This window comes from Anser cygnoides, chromosome 29, assembly GCF_040182565.1.
Source record: "Anser cygnoides isolate HZ-2024a breed goose chromosome 29, Taihu_goose_T2T_genome, whole genome shotgun sequence".
NCBI lineage: Eukaryota > Metazoa > Chordata > Aves > Anseriformes > Anatidae > Anser > Anser cygnoides.
In genome coordinates this window covers 2,586,257-2,605,119 of record NC_089901.1, presented here as the reverse complement: position 1 = coordinate 2,605,119, position 18,863 = coordinate 2,586,257, and the positions used below count along the sequence as shown (strand labels likewise).

Sequence of the window (18,863 nt, the reverse complement as noted above, 5' to 3'; positions counted from 1 at the left end):
GCATTTCGTCCCCATTCCGAGCACCCACATTGGGTCCCCATCCCAATTTGTCCCTGTCCCAAGGGCCCAAATTTTGTCCCCATCCCAGTTTGTCCCAATCCCAAGCACCCACATTTTGTCCCCATCCCAAATTGTCCCTGACTCAAGGGCCCAAATTTTGTCCCCATCCCAATTTGTCCCCATCCCAAGCACCCCACATTTTGACCCCACCCATGGAGCTGAGGATCCGTGTCCATCCCAACGCCCCGTGTCTTGTCCCATCCCAAGGACCCCATCGTGACCCATCCCATGGACCCGTGTCCCATCCCATTTGTGGCACCAAGGATCCCTGTCCTGTTCTGTCCCATCCCAAGGTCCCATGTCCTGTCCCACCCATGGATTGGTGTCACCCCTGTCCTCTCCCACCCATGGAGCTGGTGTTACCCCTATCCTGTCCCATCCCAAAGTCCACGTCCTGTCCCACCCATGACGTTGGTGTCACCTGTGTCCCATCCCACCCCAAGGTCCCATATCCTGTCCCACCCATGGTGCTGGTGTCACCCATGTCCCTTCCCATCCCAAGGTCCCGTGTCCTGCCCCATCCACGCCACCGAAGACCCCAACGCCCCCTCCAAGCTCACGACCTCTCTCCCCACGTTTCCCCCCTTGGTGCCACAACCCGTGTCCCCCCCTGCCCCCGCAGGGACGTCTCCTCGGTGGAGGTGCTGATGAACTTCCACCAGGGCTTGAAGAGCGAGATGGAAGCCCGCAGCAAGAGCATCGCCGCCTGCCTGGAGCTGGGCAAGACCCTCATCCTCGCCAAGAGCCCCGCGGCCGACGAGGTGCCGGGGGCGCTGGGGGGCATCGGCGGCATCGGTGGGGGGGTCCTGGCTCACATCGGATCCCCCCCCTTTTCCTCCAGATCAAAGCCCTGGCGGAGAAGCTGCTGGCGAAGAAGAAGGAGCTGGCGGAGAAGTGGGACAAGCACTGGGAGTGGTTGCAGCAAAGTGAGCGCGGGACGGGGTCGGACGTCCCCGGAGGCTGGGAGGACGGGGAACCGGGCACGCCGTCCGTCCTTCTGTCCGTCCATCCGTCCGTCCGTCTGTCCCGCAGTGCTGGAGGTCCACCAGTTCGCCCAGGAGGCGGTGGTGGCCGACGCGTGGCTGACGGCGCAGGAGCCGCTGCTGAAGAGCCAGGAGCTGGGCAGCAGCGTGGACGAGGTGGAGCAGCTGATCCGGCGCCACGAAGCCTTCCGCAAGGCGGCCGCCGCCTGGGAGGAGCGCTTCAGCTCCCTGCGCCGCCTCACCACGGTACGGGACCCCCGCCCTGGGAACCCCAGGGGTGGGGAGCAGCCCCCTGGGGCGTGGGGAGCCGACACGGCGTGCGGGGAACCCCATAGGAAGGAGAACCCTAAGTCATGGAGAACCTCAATGCGTGGTGAACACCAAGTCGCGGGGAATCCTAAATTACGGAGAATCTGAAATGATGGGAAATCCTAAATTATGGAGAACCCCAAATCACAGGGAAACCTAAATTATGGAGAATTCAATGTATCATGAACACCAAGTCGTGGGGAATCCTAAATTATGGAGAACTCAATTTGTGGTGAACACCAAGTCATGGGGAACCCTAAATTATGGAGAACCCCAAATCATGGGGAACCCTACATTATGAAGAATCCTAAATCATGGGGAACCCTACATCATGGAGAATCCTAAATTATGGAGAACCTCAATGCGTGGAGAACCCCAAATCATGGGGAACCCTACATCATGGAGAATCCTAAATTATGGAGGACCTTAATGCATGGAGAACCCCAAGGCATGGAGAAGCCCAAATCAAGGAGACCCCCAAGGCATCGAGATCCCCCATAAATGCCCCATCTCACCCCCCCTTCCCCTCCACAGCTGGAGAAGCTGAAAGCAGAGCAGAGCAAGCAGCCAGCCACGCCGCTTTTGGGGCGCAAATTTTTGGGAGAACCCCCAGCACCCTCGCGCCCCGCGGGGGATGAACACCCCGAAACCCCCCGTGCCCGGCCGGAGCCCCGTGTCGCCTACGTGCGGCAGGAGCTGCGTCCCGAGAGGCTCCAGCCCAAGCTGGACCGGGTGCGGGAGGGGGACGGGGACGGGGACACCCCCCCTGCCACCCCCGCTGCCGTTACCACCGAGGCGCCGGTGGCACCCAAGGGTGACGGTGGCGGGGGGGACATCGGGGAGGGGAAGACGGGGCTGCTGGAGCGGCGGAGGGAGAGGAGGGAGCGGAGGATGGAGAGGCAGGAGTCCAGCGAGCAGGAGGGGCCCCGGCACGGGTGGGTGTGGGATTGGGATTGGGGTGGGATTGGGATTGGGACTGGGATTGGGATTGGGGTGGGGATGGGATTGGGGACGGGGTGGGGATGGGATGGGATTGGGATGGGGAAGGGAATGGAGATTTGGATGGGGATTAGGGTGGGATTGGGATGGGATGGGAATGGAGATTGGGATGGGGATGGGGATGGAGATGGGGATGTAGATTGGGATGGGATGGGGATGGGATGGGATGGGATGGGATGGGATGGGATGGGATGGGGATGGGATGGGATGGGATGGGATGGGATGGGATGGGATGGGACGGGAAAAGATTGGGATGGGGATGGGGATGGGATTGGGATGGAGTTTGGGGTGGGATGGGATTGGGATAGGGATTGGGAAGGGATGGGGACGGGACAGGGACAGGGACAGGGACAAGCTTGCCCCGTCCCCGCTCCCCACCAGCAAAGCCACCCTGGCCGACATCGTGGAGCAGCTCCAGGAGAAGGAAGCCACCGCCCCCTCCCCAGCACTGGTGAGTGCCGCCCATCCTCACGTCCCCCAGCCTCAAGGACCGCCCCCCCGAGCCTCCCCCTGACCTCCGTGTGTGTGTGTCCCTCCCTAGCCCCGGGACCGCGAGTCCCCCGGCCGCCTTCCCAATGGTGTCGAGGTCCTACCGGAGAGGACCCCGCGGCCAGACCGGCCCCGTGCCCGCGACCGCCCCAAACCCCGTCGGCGCCCCCGGCCCAAGGAGCCCGGCCAGGGGGGGCCGGGGGAGGCCCGGAGGTCGAGGTCGGCCCCCGCCCAGAGCAGCGCCCCCCCGCCGCCGCCCCCCAGCCACACGGTGCAGCACGAGGGGTTCCTCTTCCGCAAGCACGAGCTGGACGGGCCCAACAAGAAGGCGTCCAACAGGTCGGTGGGGTTGGGCATAGAAGGCGGGGGTCTCAGCGGTTTGGGGGTCCCAGTGGTTTGGGGGTCCAACAGCGGAGGGGATCCATCAGCGCTCGGGCGCCACCGATCGGAGGTGTCACGATCATTTGGGGGCCCATCTTTGGCAAGGGAGCACCGTGATTTGGGGGCCTGTTGATGGTGGAGTAGCTCTGGGATTTGGGTGGCCATCGATGGAGAAGCTCCATGATTGGTGTGCCCATCAATGGTGGAGGACCTCCATGATTTGGTTGTCCATCAGTGATGAAACTCCATAACTTGGGTGCCCATCAGTGGTGGAGAAGGTCCACGATATGGGTGCCTATCCATGATGGAGCTCCACGATTTGAGTGCCATCGATGGAGGAGAAGCTCCAGGATTTGGGTGTCCATCGATGGAGAAGTTCTACAATTTGGGTGCCCATCAATGGTGGAGGGTTCCACAGTTTGGTTGCCCATCAACGATGAAACTCCTTAATTTGGGTGCCCATCAATGGTGGAGGAGCTCCACGATTTGGGTGCCCATCAACGATGAAACCACAATTTGGGTGCCCCTCAACAATGAAATTCCACAATTTGGTTGCCCATCAACGATGAAGCTCCATGATTTGGGTGCCCATCAATGATGAAACTCCACAGTTTGGGTGCCCATCCATGATGGAGCTCCACGATTTGGGTGTTCATCAAAGATAAAACTCCACAATCTGGTTGCCCGTCAACAACGAAACTCCACAATTCGGGTCCCCAACCATGATGGAGCTCCACAATTTGGTTGCCAATCAACGGAGGAGAAGTTCCACGATTTGGTTGCCCACCAACGACAGAACTCCACAATTTGGCTGCCCACCAACAACAAAACTCCACAACTTGCCCACCAACGAACCAAGACCCCCACCACTCAAGCACCCATCGATGGCTTGGGCCTCTCCTTGCCCCCCAAAGCCTCCCCCACCCTTGGGGTCCCACCACAGCCCCCCTCTGTCCCCCCAGGTCCTGGGTGAACCTCTACTGCGTGCTGAGCAAGGGCGACCTGGCCTTCTACAAGGACGCCAAGGGCCCGGCGAGTGGCAGCACCCATGGGGGTGAGCCCCCCCTCAGCCTCCACCAGGCCATCAGCGAGGTGGCCGCCGACTACAAGAAGAAGAAGAACGTCTTCAAGCTGCGGTGGGTGTCGGGGGGGGCTTCGGGGTTTGGGGGGGCAACGGGGGGAGTCTTGGGGTCAGGGGGTGTAGGGGGGGGTGGGTGTTGAAGCCCCCCCCGTTGCCCCCCATAGGACCGGTGACGGCAGCGAGTTCCTGCTGCAGGCCAAGGATGAGGTAGGCCCGAGGAGTTGGGGAGGGGGATTTGAGGTTTTTGGGGGGGAGATTTGGGGGGTTTGGGGGAAGATTTGGTGGGATTATGGTGAGACTGGGGGGTTTGGGGTCTTTTTGTGGGGTTTTGGGGTTGTTTGGGGGGCGTTCATTGATGTTTTTGGAGGTTTGGGGGCTCCATTGGGGTTTGGGGAGATTGGAATGGGGGGAGAGTTTAGGGGGGATTTGGGGGGATTGGGGGCTTTTGGGTCTTTTTTTTTTTTTTAATTATTTTTTGGAGTTTTGGAAGGTTCTTTGGGGTTTGGGGGTTATTTTGGGGCTAATTTAAGTTGTTTTGGAGACTGTTTTTTAAAGATTTGTGGTTTTTTATTTTTAATTATATCTGGAGGTTTGGGGGTTTCTTTGGGATTTGGGGGGGTAATTTCAGTGGTTTTAGAGTCTGTTTTTTATTGATTTGTGGTTTTTATAATTATTATTTTTGGAGGTTTGGGGCTTTCTTTGGGATTGGGGGGTAGTTTCAGTGGTTTTGGAGTCTTTGGTTTTTGTTGATTTGGTAATTTATAATTATTTTTGGAGGTTCGGGGCTTTCTTTGTAATATGTGGGGTAATTACAGTGGTTTGGCTGTCTTTTTGTGGTTTTCATTTTTTTTATATAATTCTTTTTGGTGGTTTGAGGGTTTCTGTGGGGTTTGGAGAGGGTTTGGACGGAATTTTGGGGGGATTTGGAGACTTTTTGTTGTTTTTTATTATTATTTCTGGCAGTTTTGGGGGGGTAATTTTGGAGGATAATTTTGGGGCTTTCGGGTCTCTTCACTTTTTTTTAATTGATATAATTATTATTTAGGGTGGTTAGGGATTTATTTGGGATTTGGGGTTTCGAGGGATAATTGTGTGGGTTTGGGGTCTTTTCCTGTTTTTGTTTTTCTTTAATTAGCATTTGAGGGGGTCTTTGGGGCTTAAGGGGCAATTAGGGAGATTTTGGGGATTTAGGTACATTTTGGGGGGATCGAATTGGGTCAGTTTTTGGGGGCTTCATTTCTTTTTAAGGGTGGGACGTGGGGGGGTTAAATTTTTGTTACATATTTTGTGTTTTCTTTTGCTTTTTTGTGGCTTCCTTTGTGGCTATTTTTGCATTTCTTGTGTTTTTGTGGTTATTTTTGCCTTTCTTACATTTTTAAATTTTTGTTGGTTTTTTTTTTTTGATTGTGTTTTCGTTTCTTGTGTTTTTTTCGCACTTTTTTTTTTTTTGCATTTCTTCCATTTTTTATTGTGCTTTTCTCGATTTCTTTTGTTGCTTCGTTGGCCTTTTTGCTTTTCTTTTGCCATTTTTTGCATATTTTGCAATTTTTTGCACTGTTTAATACATTCCCCCGCGGTTTTTTCCTACCCATTTTTCGGTTATTTTTTTTTTTTTCCCCCTTTTTCCCCATCCCACCCCCCATTTTTGAATCCCACTTTTACTTTCCCTTTTTACTATTGCTTTATTTCCCGTTTCCTCGCGGCTTTCACCCCCCCCGGCCCCCCCCGCGACCCCCTCCCCAATAGGAGGAGATGCGCGCCTGGCTGCGCGCCCTGGCGGCCAGCGCGCGGGAGCACGCGGAGATTGCGCGCGCCGCGGCCCCGCCCACCACTACGTCATCAACCGACGAGGGGGGGCCGCGGCGGGAGGGGGCGGAGCGCCGCCGGAAGTGACGTCTCCGCCCCTACCGCTTCCCATTGCGGCGGGAGGGGGGGAGGCGGGAGGACCCCTCTCGCTCTGCTCCCCGCCCCCCCCCCCCAAATTTTTTCAACCCCCCCGCCCCCCAATAATTTGGGGAGGGGGCGAGGCCACGGGGCCGGGGTGGACCCCTCGCCCCCCCCCACCCTTCCGGGGGTCTCCCGGCCCCCCCCCATCCCATGCACAAGCCATAGAGCCCCGGGGGGGGGGGGGGAAGGTCCCATCACTTTTGGGGGGGCCACCCCCCTTTTTTGGGGGGCGGGGGGGTGGGGGGCAGAGTTTGTAAAGATTTTACCAAAAGCCAGGAAATTAACCAAAAAATAATTAATTGAAACAGCCTCCCCCCCCCGCTCCGTCCGTTCCCCCCCCCCCCCCGCGCTGTGATAAATGTACAAATGTAATAAACTGCCCCCCCCCCGCAAGAAATGGAGGCGTCCGAGTGTTGTGTTGGGGGGGGGGGGGACTCGGGGGGGGGGGCCCTTTTTTGGGGGGGGACCTATGGGGTTGGGGGGGGCCTGGCGGGAGGGAAGGGACCTCGGGGCGGGGTTGCGGAGCGGGGGGACGGAGCTGACCCCCCCCAAGCCCGTGACCCCCCCCCCCATGAAAGCGCCCCCCCCAAAATCGCTGCTTTTCTCCCCAAAAACAGCTGCACCCCCCCCCCTTCCCCGCTAAATGCTGCGCCTGCCCCTTTAAGAGGCTGCCCCTCTCCCTGATATCCCCGCCCCTCCTCCCCCCCCTTCGGCCAATCGCCGCGCGGCGCGCCGAGCTCCCTCCAATAAACCCGCGGCCTCCGGCGGCGGCACCCAATGGGAGGCCGGCGGTGGGCGGGGCGAGCGGCGGCGGGCGGCCAATGAGGGCGAGCGGCGGCGGCCGCCGCGGCCATGGCGGGGCCGGGCGGGGCCGAGGTGGTGGAGCTGAACGTGGGCGGCAGGAGGCGCGTGAGGGGCCGGGACCCCCCCGGGGACCCCCCGGGACCCCCTCGGGGCCCCCCCGGGACCTGACACCCCCCCCCCGTGCCCCCCCCCGCAGGTTCAGCACCTCCCGGCAGACCCTGACCTGGATCCCCGACTCCTTCTTCTCTAGGTGGGGGGGGCGGGGGGGTCCTGGGGGGGGGTCCGGAGGGGCTGGGAGGGTCCTGGGGGGGCTGGGGGGGTCCTGAGGGGTTGGGGGGGGTCCCAGGAGGGGTCCGGGGGGGGGTTCCGGGGTCGTGGGGGGGCCGGGGGGGTCGTGGGGGGGGTGCTGAGGGGGTCGGGGGGGGGTCCCAGGAGGGGTTGGGGTTGGGGGGGTCTTAGGGTCCTGGGGAGGTTGGGGGGGGGGGTCCTGAGGGGCTGGGGGGTTCCAGGAGGGGTTTGGGGGGGGTCTCAGGGGTCCTGGGGGGGTCCTGAGGGGTTGGGGGGGGTCCCAGGAGGGATCCTGGGGGGATGTGGGGGGGCGGGGGGGTCCTGAGGGGCTGGAGGGTCCTGGGGGGGTCGTGGGGGGGGGGGTCCTGAGGGGCCGGGGGGGTTCCAGGAGGGGTTTGGGGGGGTCTCAGGGGTCCTGGGGGGGTCCTGAGGGGTTGGGGGGGGGTCCCAGGAGGGATCCTGGGGGGATGTGGGGGGGGCGGGGGGGGTCCTGAGGGGCTGGAGGGTCCTGGGGGGGTCGTGGGGGGGGGTCCTGAGGGGCCGGGGGGGTTCCAGGAGGGGTTGGGGAGGGGTCTCGGGGGTCCCGAGGGGATCTGGGGGTGTTGTAAGGGGCTGGGGGGGGTCCCATGAGGGATTTGGGGGGGGGGGGGGTCTGGAGGGTCTTGGTGAGCGGGGGGGGGGGTCTCGAGGGGTCCTGAAGGGGTCTCGGGGGGTCCTGAGGTGGGCTCGGGGGGTCGTAAGGGGTTGGGGGGTGTCCCAGGAGGGATTGGGGAGGGGTCGTGGGGGGGTCCCAGGAGGGGTTGGCGGGGTATCTAAGGGCTTGGGGGGCTGTTATGGGGAGCTGGGGGGGGGGCTGGAGGGGTCTCTGAGGGGCTGGGGGGGGTTCTCTGGGGCCGGGGGGGGGGCGCTGACCTTTGTTCCCGTCCCCCCCCCCCCCGCAGCCTCCTGAGCGGCCGCATCTCCACCCTGCGCGATGAGACGGGAGCGGTGAGCGCCCCAAACCCCCCTCCCCCCTTACCGAGACCCCTCCCTAAGCCCCCCCCTCCCATTTTCATGCCCCCCCCCTCATTTTTATGCCCCCCCGCCCCCCCCCCACAGATCTTCATCGACCGCGACCCCACCGTCTTCGCCCCCATCCTCAATTTCCTCCGCACCAAGGAGCTCGACCCCCGCGGCGTCGCCACCCCCCTGCTGCTGCACGAGGCCCAGTTCTACGGCATCACCCCCCTCGGTGACGCCCCGGGGGGGGTCACGGTGACATGGGGCGGGGAGAGGGACACGGGACACGGACTCACGTCCCCCCCCCCCCTTTTTTTTTTGGCCCCCCCAAAGTCCGCCGCCTGCAGCTGCGCGAGGAGCTGGACCGCTCGTCCTGCGGCAGCGTCCTCTTCAAACGGCTACCTGCCGCCTCCAGGTGACTTGGGGGGGGGGGGGGGGGACACCAAGGGGTGCCACCGGTCCTCAGGGTGGTGACGCCGCCCTCCCCTCCCCACCGCAGCCCTCCCGGCCAAACGCCGCAGCCGGCACAGCGTCGGGGGGCCGCGGCCCCCCGGGGAACGAGCGCCGGTGCGCCGCAGCAACACCATGCCCCCCAACCCCGGGCACGCCGCCGGGCTCCTGGGGCGCCTCGGGGACGACCGAGCCCCCCCCACGGGTAAGGATGGGTGACGGCGGGGTGGGTGCCACCCCCCCCAGGGTGCCACCGAGCCCGGTGACACCCCCCCCCCCCGCGTTGTCCCGCAGCGGGTGACGCTGGCATGGTGCGCGTGGTGTGCGGCCACCACAACTGGATCGCCGTGGCCTACGCGCAGTTCCTCGTCTGCTACAGGTGGGTGCTTGGGGTGGGGGGTGGGGGGAGCACCCGGGGGCGTCCCCGCCGTCCCCTCAGCGTCCCCGACGTCCCCTCATCCCCAGGTTGAAGGAGACGTCGGGGTGGCAGCAGGCCTTCTGCAGCCCGCGGCTGGACTGGGTGATCGAGCGCGTCGCCCTCAACGCCAAGGTCCTGGGCGGCCCCTTGGGCGACCACGACAAGATGGTGGCGGCGGCGTCCTGCAGCGAGATCATCCTCTGGGCCCTGCAGGGCGACGGCGACGGCAGCGAGATCGGTGGGTGGCGCTTTCGGGGACGCCGGGGGACGTCCCCGTGTCCCAACGTGTCACCCCAACGTCTCGCGTCCCGGCACCCAAAGGCGTCTTCCGCCTCGGCGTCCCCGTGGAGGCCGTCTTCTTCGTGGGCAACCAGCTCATCGCCGCCAGCCACACGGGCAAGATCGGCGTCTGGAACGCCGTCACCAAGCACTGGCAGGTGAGCGGTGGCCTTGGGGACAAGCCGGGGGGAGGTGACGCCACCGGGGGGTCCCTCCTCATCCTCCCCCGCCGCAGATCCAGGACGTGGTGCCCATCAACAGCTACGACGCCGCCGGCACCTTCCTCCTCCTCGGCTGCAACAACGGCTCCATCTACTACGTGGGTGAGGAGGCCCTTGGGGACACCGCGGGGACAACCGGGGGTGGCCCCGGTGGCCCGCGGTGACGGTCCCCGCCCCGTCCTGCAGACGTCCAGAAGTTTCCCCTGCGCATGAAGGACAACGACCTGCTGGTGACCGAGCTGTACCGCGACCCCTCGGAGGACGCCGTCACCGCACTCAGCGTCTACCTCACGCCCAAGAGCAGTGAGCGTCCTTGTCACCTCAAGAGGGGCCCTTGTCACCTCTGGGGGGGGATCCTTGTCACCCTAGGGAGGCCCCCATCTTCTCGACGAGGTCCTTGTCACCCTGAGGAGCTCCTTGTGCCACCTCCTGGTGTGGTCCTTGTAACCTCGAGGAGGTCCTCATCACCCTAGGGATGTCCCCGTCACCTCGAGGGGGTCCTCGTCACCTCGCAGAGGTCCTTTGCCACCTCCTGGCGTTGTCCCCGTGACCTCAAGGAGGTCCCCGTCACCCTGGGGAGGTCCCCATCACCCTAGGGAGGTCGTCATCACCTCAAGGAGGTTCTTGTCACTCTGTGGAGGATCCCGTCATCTCGAGGAGGTCCTTGTCACCCTAGGGAGGTCCCCGTCACCTCGAGGAGGTCCCCATCATCCTGGGGACGTCCTTGTGCCACCTCCCGGCCTAGCTCTTGAGTCCTCGTCACCCCGCGGAGGTGCCACCACCCTGGGGACATCCTGACGAGCTCTTCTCCGAGCCCTCCGCATCTCAACCAGGAACTGCCGCCCAACTAAGCTTTTTTTTGGGCCGAAAAGCGACCGTTTCGGGTCTCTTCCCAGGTGACAGCGGCAACTGGATCGAGATCGCCTACGGCACCAGCTCGGGCGTGGTGCGGGTGATCGTGCAGCACCCCGAGACGGTGGGCTCGGGCCCCCAGCTCTTCCAGACCTTCACCGTGCATCGCAGCCCCGTCACCAAGATCATGCTGTCGGAGAAGCACCTCATCTCCGGTGGGTGCCGCGGCGACCCCTCGGGGACGCGGGGCACCCGCGTGTGTCCCCCCTCCCCACGTTGTCACCCGTCCCTCGTCGTCCCCCCCCCCCCAGTGTGCGCCGACAACAACCACGTGCGGACCTGGACGGTGACGCGCTTCCGCGGGATGATCTCCACCCAACCCGGCTCCACGCCGTTGGCCTCCTTCAAGGTCTTGGCCTTGGAGGACGTTGACGGCCACGCCGGCTGCGCCGCCGGCACCGATATCGGTACGGGGACAGGGTGGGGGACGTTGTCCGCGGGGACATTGTCCCCGCGGGGACACCGAGCCCGGTGCTGAGCCCCCACGGTACCGGCAGGGCCCTTCGGGGAGCGTGACGAGCAGCAGGTCTTCATCCAGAAGGTGGTGCCCGACGCCTGCCAGGTCTTCGTGAGGCTGTCATCCACCGGAAAGAGGTGAGGGGGGCGCTTCGGGGTGCCCCCTGGGGCTTTGGGGGGCCTCCAGTTGGCTTTGGGGGGCGCTAAAGGTCTTTGGGGGACCATCGATGGTCATTGGGGTGCCCCAAAGGTCTTTGGGGGACCATCAATGGTCATTAAGGGGGCCCCAAAAGTCTTTGAGGGCCTGGTGATGGCCACTGGGGGGCCCCAAATGTATTTGAGGGCCCATCAATGGTCATTGAGGGGTCCCAGTGGTCATTGGGGGGCCCCAAAGGTCTTTGAGGGACCAATGATGGTCATTAAGGGGGTCCCAAAGGTCTTTGGGGGGGGCTGAAGCTCTTTGGGGACCCATCAATGGTCACTGGGGGGCCCCAAAGGTCTTTGGGGGACCCTGAAGGTCTTTGGGGGCCCATCGGTGGTCACTGAGGGGCCCCAAAGGTCTTTGGGGGCCCATCGATGGTCACTGGGGGGCCCCAAAGGTCTTTGGGGACCCATCGATGGTCACTGGGAGGCCCCAAAGGTCTTTGGGGACCCATCGATGGGAGGCCCCCAAAGGTCATTCAGGGATTGGGGGGCCCCAAAGGTCTTTGGGGACCCATCAGTGGTCATTGGGGGGCCCCAAAGGTCTTTGGGGACCCATCAGTGGTCACTGGGAGGCCCCAAAGGTCTTTGGGGGCCCATCGATGGTCATGAAGGGCCTTTGGGGGCCCACCCACGAGCCCGTAGAGGCCCACTAAGACCTTTAGAGGCCCCCCACAACCCTTCAGGAGGCCCCTCAAACCCTTTAAGCCTCCCCAGCGGCCTCCGAGGGCCCCCGGAGGTCTCCGGGGAGGCCGCCACGGGCCTCCCCCGAGACCTCCGTGTCCCCCCCCGCTCCCAATCTCCTCACGTGTCGTTCCCCGTCCCCCCCAAAAAAAAAAGGATCTGCGAGGTGCGGGCGGTGGACGGCTCGGCCATCACGGCCTTCACCGTCCACGAGTGCGAGGCCTCGCGGCGCATCGGCTCCCGGCCTCGCCGCTGCCTCCTCACCGGCCACGCCAACGGCAGCCTCCAGCTCTGGGACCTCACCACCGCCATGGAGATGCTGGGGAAGCCCCCAGGTAAGGGTGACCCCACCCCCCTGCCCCGGGGGGGGGGGTCCTTGTCCCCGTGTCCCCCCCCCACCTCGCCGTGGTGGCCTCGGCCTCACCGGTGGCCTCCCGTAGAGGGCGGAGGCCCCACGGAGCGGGAGCTGCTGCAGCAGCTGGAGCAGTGCGACCTGGCCCTCGTCCGCACCCCCGAGCTCAGCCCCGGCCGCCTCCGTCGCCCCCCGGGACCCCCGGGGCTCCACCACCAGGTACGGACCCCCCCCCCCCCCCAAAAAAAAAAAAATCGGGTGGTTTTCCCCCAAAATTTGGGTGATTTCCCCAATTTGGGGTGTCCTCCACGTTCCTCCTACCCGATCTTGGGTGTTCCCCCACCTCCTTCCTTCCCAAATTTGGGTGCCCCCCCCCCCCCCCCCCCAAAAAAAAAAAAAATAAACTGGGGGGGTCCTCCCCTAAATTTGGGTCCTCCCCTAAATTTGGGTCCTCCCCCTAAATTTGGGTGCCCCCCCTTCCCAGTTTTGGGCGTTTTATCCCGTTTTGGGTGTTAGAGTTCCCAATTTTGGGGTTTCCCCACCAATTTTGGGTGCCCCCCCCAGTTTTGGGAGTTCCCCCAATTTTGCCCCCCTAAATTTGGGTGCCTCCCCCTTCCCAATTTTGAGTCCCCCCCCTCCCCCCAGTTTTAGGTATCCCCCTCCCAATTTTGGGTCGTCCCTCCCCTTTTGGGTGCCCCCATCCCAATTTGGGGTTGTTCCCCCCAATTTTGGGTTCCCCCCAGTTGCGTGCCCCCCCCATCCCAATTTCGGGTTGGTCCCCCCCTTTCAGGTGCCCCCCATCCCAATTTTGGGTTCCCCCCAGTTTGTGTGCCCCCCTCCCAATTTCGGGTTGTTCCCCCCCGTTTTCGGTGCCCCCCATCCCAATTTTAGGTCGTTTCCCCCCAGTTTTGGGTTGTTCCCCCTGGTTTCGATTGTCCCCCCCCCCCAATTTCATTGCCCCCCTTTTCTCCCCCCCCCGCACCCCCCCCCCTCACCGTGCCCCCCCTCTTCCACAGCCTCCACTCCCAAGGCAGCGACGGGACCCAGGAGAAGCCCCCAAAGGCGGCGGGGGGGGGGGGCCCCCAACCCCCCACCCCGCTGCCGCCGCCGCCCCCCCCCGCCGCCCCCCAGCTTCGTGGAGCGCTGCCAGGAGCTGGCCCGCGCCCAAGCCCCCCCACGCCCCCCGGCCTGGGGGCAGGGGGGGGCAAGCGCCCCCCGCCCGCTGCCCCCCCCCCGCGGCCGCTGCCCCCGACGGGGTCCCCGTGGCCCCCGGTGCCCCCCAAATCCCGGCTCAACGAGACCTCGTTTTGAGCTGGGGGGGGGGGGGGGGGGGCTGCCTCTGCGCCCCCCTCCCCCTTTATGGACTTTGGGATGGGTTTTTATTGGGGGGGGGTCCCCAATTTTTTTGGGGGGGGGGGCGCTTTGGGGTCCACGTGTCCCCATCACTCAGCAGGGTTGGGGGGGGCATTTTGGGGTCCGGGGGGGGCATTTTGGGGTCCCACGGGGGTCCGGGGGGTCTTTGGGGGTCCTGGCCCCCCCCATAATCTTCATCATCATCTTTGCCCCCCAGGACCCCCCCCCAGGACCCCCCCCCCACTATCCAGGACTCGTTTCCCCGCTTCCCAAGTGCTTTAGGACCCCCCCCCAAAATTGGGGACCCCCCCCCCAAAAAAAAAATTGGGGACCCCCCCAAAAAGTGGGGACCCCCTAAAATTTGGGGTTTGGGGGGGGGTCCCGGGGGGTTTTGTACCGGTTTCGTGGCGCGGGCGCGGTTTTGTACCCGGAAAGAAATGGGGTGAAAATGGCTGCGGTGCGGTGTCTTTGTGGGGTGGGGGCACCCCAAGCCGCCCCCCCGCCCCCCGGGTCCCCTATGGGGTTTGGGGGTACCCCTGGGGGATATGGGGTCCTCTGGGGGGGGGGGGCTCCTTACGGGGTGTGGGGGCTCCTTATTGGGGTCTTTTATGGGGTGTGGGGGCTCCTTATGGGGTCCCCATGGGATATGGGGTCCCCTGGGGGGGGGCTTCCTATGGGGTACCTATGTAGTGTGGGGTCCCCTATGGGCTGTGGGGGCTGCTTCTGGGGTCCCCTATGGGATATGGGGTCACTTGTGGGGTGTGGGGGCTCCTTATGGGGTCCCTATGGGATATGGGGTCCCCTGGGGGGGGGGCTCCTTATGGGGTACCTATGTAATGTGGGGTCCCCTATGGGCTGTGGGGGCTGCTTCTGGGGTCCCCTATGGGATATGGGGTCTTTTATGGGGTGTGGGGGCTCCTTATGGGGTCCCTATGGGATATGGGGTGCCCTGTGGGGGGGCTCCTTATGGGGTACCTATGTAATGTGGGGTCCCTTATGGGCTGTGGGGGCTCCTTCTGGGGTCCCTATGGGATATGGGGTCACTTGTGGGGTGTGGGGGCTCCTTATGGGGTCCCTATGGGATATGGGGTCCCTATGGGATATGGGGTCCCCTGTCGGGGGGCTCCTTATGGGGTACCTATGTAATGTGGGGTCCATTACGGGGTGTGGGGGCTTCTTCTGGGGTCCCCTATGGGATATGGGGTCACTTGTGGGGTGTGGGGGCTCCTTATTGGGGTCTTTTATGGGGTGTGGGGGCTCCTTATGGGGTCCCCATGGGATATGGGGTCCCCTGGGGGGGGGGCTTCCTATGGGGTACCTATGTAATGTGGGGTCCCCTATGGGCTGTGGGGGCTTCTTCTGGGGTCCCCTATGGGATATGGGGTCCCTTACGGGGTGTGGGGGCTCCTTATGGGGGTCTTTTACGGGGTGTGGGGGCTCCTTATGGGGTACCTATGTAATATGGGGTCCCTTACGGGGTGTGGGGGCTTCTTCTGGGGTCCCCCATGGGATATGGGGTCCCCTGGGGGGGGGGCTCCTTATGGGGTCCCTATGGGATATGGGGTCCCTATGGGATATGGGGTCCCTATGGGATATGGGGTCCCCTGTGGGGAGGGGCTCCTTATGGGGTCCCCTATGGGATATGGGGTCCCTTATGGGGTTTGGGGGCTCCCCTGGGACATGTGGGGTCCCCTGTGGGGTCTGGGGGCACCCCTACGCGATGCGGGGTCCCCTACGGGGGTTGTGCAGGGGGCCCCCGGTGGGGTCCGGGGGCGCTCCGTGGGGCGGGGGGGCTCCTCATGGGGTCCCCCGTGGGGCGGGGGGTTCTTTATGGGGTCCCCCGTGGGGCGGGGGGGGACGGGGTGCCCCCGGCGCAGGGTGACGAGGATTTTCCGGGTGACGTCACCCCCGGCTGGGGGGGGGGACACGGGGGGGCCCCCTGGGGGTGGGAGCTGGCGGGGGGGGGGGGGGGGGGGGGGCTGGCGGGGTGTCCCCCCCGCAGGGTGCCCCCGTGTCCCTGGGCCTCCCGTGTCCCCGAGGGTCCCCAGTGTCCCCCAAGGGTCCCCCGGGTCCCCCCCCCCCCGCCATGTCCCTGTCCCCCCCCGTGTCCATGTCCCCCCCCCGTGTCCCCACGGCCCCCCCGTGTCCATGTCCCCCCCCCGTGTCCCCCCATCCCTCCCCGCGTCCCCCTCGTGTCCCTGTGTCCCCCCCGTGTCCACGACCCCCCCATGTCCCCCCCGTGTCCATGTCCCCGCCCCCGTGTCCCCACACACCCCCCGTGTCCATGTCCCCCCCCCGTGTCCGTGTCCCCCCCGTGTCCGTGTCCCCCCCATGTCCCCACGTCCCCCCCGTGTCCATGTCCCCCCCCGTGTCCACGTCCCCCCCGTGTCCATGTCCCCCCCCGTGTCCACGTCCCCCCCCCGTGTCCATGTCCCCCCCCGTGTCCCCCCCCCCCCGTGTCCATGTCCCCCCCGTGTCCACGTCCCCCCCCGTGTCCCGTGTCCCCCCGTGTCCATGTCCCCCCCCGTGTCACGTCCCCCCCGTGTCCATGTCCCCCCCGTGTCCCCACACCCCCCCGTGTCCATGTCCCCCCCGTGTCCACGTCCCCCGTGTCCGTGTCCCCCCCATGTCCCCCGTCCCCCGTGTCCGTGTCCCCCCCGTGTCCATGTCCCCCCATGTCCCCACGCCCCCCCGTGTCCACGACCCCCTTCCCCCCCCCGTGTCATGTCCCCCCCCGTGTCCATGTCCCCCCCCCGTGTCCCCACACCCCCCCCGTGTCCATGTCCCCCCCCCGTGTCCATGTCCCCCCCGTGTCCATGTCCCCCCCGTGTCCATGTCCCCCCCGTGTCCCCATGTCCCCCCCGTGTCCACGTCCCCCCCCATGTCCCCCCCCGTGTCTATGTCCCCTCCCGTGTCCACGACCCCCCCTTCCCCCCCACCCCCCTTCCCCCTCCCCCTCCTTCCCCTTCCTCCCCCCGAAAAAAAAAAAAAAAGCGAGGGAGAAAACTAAAAAAAATAAAAAAAATAAAAAAAAATAAAAGAATAAATAAAAACCCACCCAAAATCGCGCCGCGGGGGGCCGCGGGGGGGGGGGGGGCCGCTCCCGTCCCCGTCCCCTTGCGGCGGCCCCAGCCCAGCCCCGGCTCGGAGCCGCCGCGCCCCGGAGGCTTCGGGCATGGCCCCGCCGCTGCCGCTGCTGCTGCTGCTGCTGGGGGGGGCGGCGTGGGGGGCCCCCACCCCGAAACCCCCCCCGGGGCCCCCGGCCCCCCCGGCTCCGCGTCCTCTTCACGGCCGCCGTGTGCCGCCCCCGCTGCGAGCCGGGCAACGCCACGGCCCTGGAGAGCGGCGGGGGGCGGGGGGGCTTCCGGCTGCGTGAGTGGGGGGGCGGGGGGGGGGTGGGGGGGGGGGGGGGGGGGGGGGGGTGGGTGGGGGGGGGGGGGGGCGGGGGAAGGGGGGGGGGGGGGGGGGGTCCCGGGGGGGGGGGGGGGGGGGGGGGCGGGGGGGGGGGCGGGGGGGGCGGGGGGCAAGGGGGGTGGGGGTGGGGGGGTGGGGGGGCGGGGGTGGGGGGGGGGGGAAGGGGGGGGGGGGGGGGGGGGGGAAGGGGGGGGGGGGGGGGGTCCGGGGGGGGGGTGGGGTGGGGGGGGGGGGGTGGGGGGGGGGGGCAAGGGGGGGCAGGGGGGCAGTGGGGGGGGGGGTGGGGTGTGGGGGTGGGGGGGGGGGTAGGGGGAGGGGGGGCTGGGGGGTTAGGGGGGTAGGGGGGGCAAGGGGGGCAGTGGGGGGGTGGGGCGGGGGGCAGTGGGGGGGTGGGGGGTGAATTTGGGGTGAGGGGGTGGGGGGGCTACGGGGGAAGGGGGGAAGGGGGGGTGGGGGGTGGGGGGGGGGGTCCTGGGGGGCCCTCGGGGTGTTGTGGGGTTGGGGGGGTGAATTTGGGGTGAGGGGGTCGGGGGGTACGGGGGCAGCGGGGGAAGGGGGGTATGGGGTGGGGGGGGGTGGGGGGGTCCTGGGAGGGGGTTGTGGGGTGGGGGGGGAGGTCCTGGGGGGCCCTGGGGGGGTTGTGGGGTGGGGGGGGGGCGTGGGGGGGCAAGGGGGGCAGTGGGGGGGTGGGGGGTGAATTTGGGGTGAGGGGTGGGGGGTACGGGGGAGCGGGGGGAGTGGGGGAAGGGGGGGGGGGGTATGGGGTGGGGGGGTCCTGGGAGGGGTTGTGGGGTGGGGGGGCGTGGGGGGCAAGGGGGGCAGTGGGGGTGGGGGTGGGGGGGTGCGGGGGTGAGGGGGGGTCCTGGGGGTTATGGAGTGGGGGTGGGGGTGGGGGGGTCCTGGGGGCAGTGGGGGGCGATTGGGGGTAAGGGGGGATGGGGGGAGTTGGGGGTATGGAGGGGGCCGGGGGTTACGGGGGGGTATGGGGGGGTTATACGGGGTGGGGGGGTATGGGGTGAGGGGGGTCCGCGGGGGGGTAATGGGGTGCGCCGAAATGGGGGGGGGGCATTGGGGGGGTGGGGGTGCACCTGCACCCAGCTCCTGGCATGGCCGGGGGGGGGGGGGGGGGGCCCCGCGGGGGAGGTGGGGCCGCGTCCCACCCACGCTCCGCCATGAGCTCATCGCCCCCCCCGGGCGAGGAACACAAAAGGGGGGGGGGGGGCGGGGGGGGGGGCGGGGGGGGCAGCTCCGGGAATTCGTAACCGAGGGGCCCCAGGGCCTTGGAGCGCGGCCGGGGGCTCCCCGCCAAGCACGGGGCCGGGGGGGGGGGCACCACCCCCTGTCTTGGCCCCCCCCTTGGAGGCGGTGTGGTGCTGGGGGGGGGGGGGCACCCCGGCACCCTGCTCCGCCCCCCCCCCCCCATTTTGGGCCCCTGGTGCTGCTCCGGCACCCGGGGCTGCGGCCTGGGCCCCCCCCCGGACACCACGGCCCCCCCCCCCCCCCCAATACCCCATGGACCCCCCGCAGGGTACCCAGTGCCCCCCCCAGGACCCCCTATCCCATCCCCTGACCCCCCCCAGATGCCCTGTGACCCCCCACCAGAGGTGCCCCCCCCCCAAATGTGCCCCCCAGGTGCCCCCCATGTGCCCCCCCAAATGCCCCCCCCCCCCCAGGTGCCCCCCCATATGTCCCTCCCCAAGGTGCCCCCCCAGGTGCCCCCCCCAAATGTCGTCCCCCCCAGGTACCCCCCATATGTCCCTCCCCCACGTGTCCCCCCAAATGT

General features: G+C 66.1%; 3 protein-coding genes across 6 annotated transcripts in view; 2 read left to right on the top strand and 1 right to left on the bottom strand.

The window, feature by feature from the left end:
• Positions 1 to 6,412, top strand: part of SPTBN4 (spectrin beta, non-erythrocytic 4) — a 32,027-nt gene extending 25,615 nt beyond the window's left edge. For 3 of the 4 annotated variants that reach the window (XM_066984746.1, XM_066984747.1, XM_066984748.1), the window contains exons 27-35: positions 683 to 821; positions 902 to 986; positions 1,093 to 1,289; positions 1,887 to 2,287; positions 2,733 to 2,802; positions 2,893 to 3,179; positions 4,184 to 4,357; positions 4,467 to 4,509; positions 6,049 to 6,412. In XM_066984746.1, coding sequence (XP_066840847.1) covers positions 683 to 821; positions 902 to 986; positions 1,093 to 1,289; positions 1,887 to 2,287; positions 2,733 to 2,802; positions 2,893 to 3,179; positions 4,184 to 4,357; positions 4,467 to 4,509; positions 6,049 to 6,195 — 1,543 coding nt within the window. In that variant the 3' untranslated portion in view covers positions 6,196 to 6,412. The remainder of the gene's footprint in view (positions 1 to 682; positions 822 to 901; positions 987 to 1,092; positions 1,290 to 1,886; positions 2,288 to 2,732; positions 2,803 to 2,892; positions 3,180 to 4,183; positions 4,358 to 4,466; positions 4,510 to 6,048) is intronic. The other variant, XM_066984749.1, reaches the window with a different exon arrangement.
• Positions 6,413 to 7,035: 623 nt separating this feature from the next.
• SHKBP1 (SH3KBP1 binding protein 1) lies at positions 7,036 to 13,948 on the top strand. The gene is given in 19 exon segments (XM_066984593.1): positions 7,036 to 7,154; positions 7,250 to 7,303; positions 8,283 to 8,328; positions 8,440 to 8,572; positions 8,674 to 8,732; positions 8,734 to 8,755; positions 8,840 to 8,995; positions 9,085 to 9,169; positions 9,256 to 9,446; positions 9,530 to 9,645; positions 9,723 to 9,810; positions 9,895 to 10,011; positions 10,605 to 10,775; positions 10,872 to 11,027; positions 11,118 to 11,214; positions 12,118 to 12,296; positions 12,402 to 12,532; positions 13,330 to 13,507; positions 13,884 to 13,948. Coding segments are annotated over 19 exon segments (2,097 nt in total). The 5' UTR covers positions 7,036 to 7,101.
• Positions 13,949 to 14,823: 875 nt separating this feature from the next.
• On the bottom strand, positions 14,824 to 18,055 carry LOC136787404 (uncharacterized; the record flags this gene model as incomplete). The annotated part of the gene is given in 3 exon segments (XM_066984592.1): positions 14,824 to 14,855; positions 16,904 to 17,559; positions 17,610 to 18,055. Coding segments are annotated over 3 exon segments (1,134 nt in total), but the record flags the coding sequence as incomplete, so codon positions are not given.
• Positions 18,056 to 18,863: the final 808 nt, after the last annotated feature.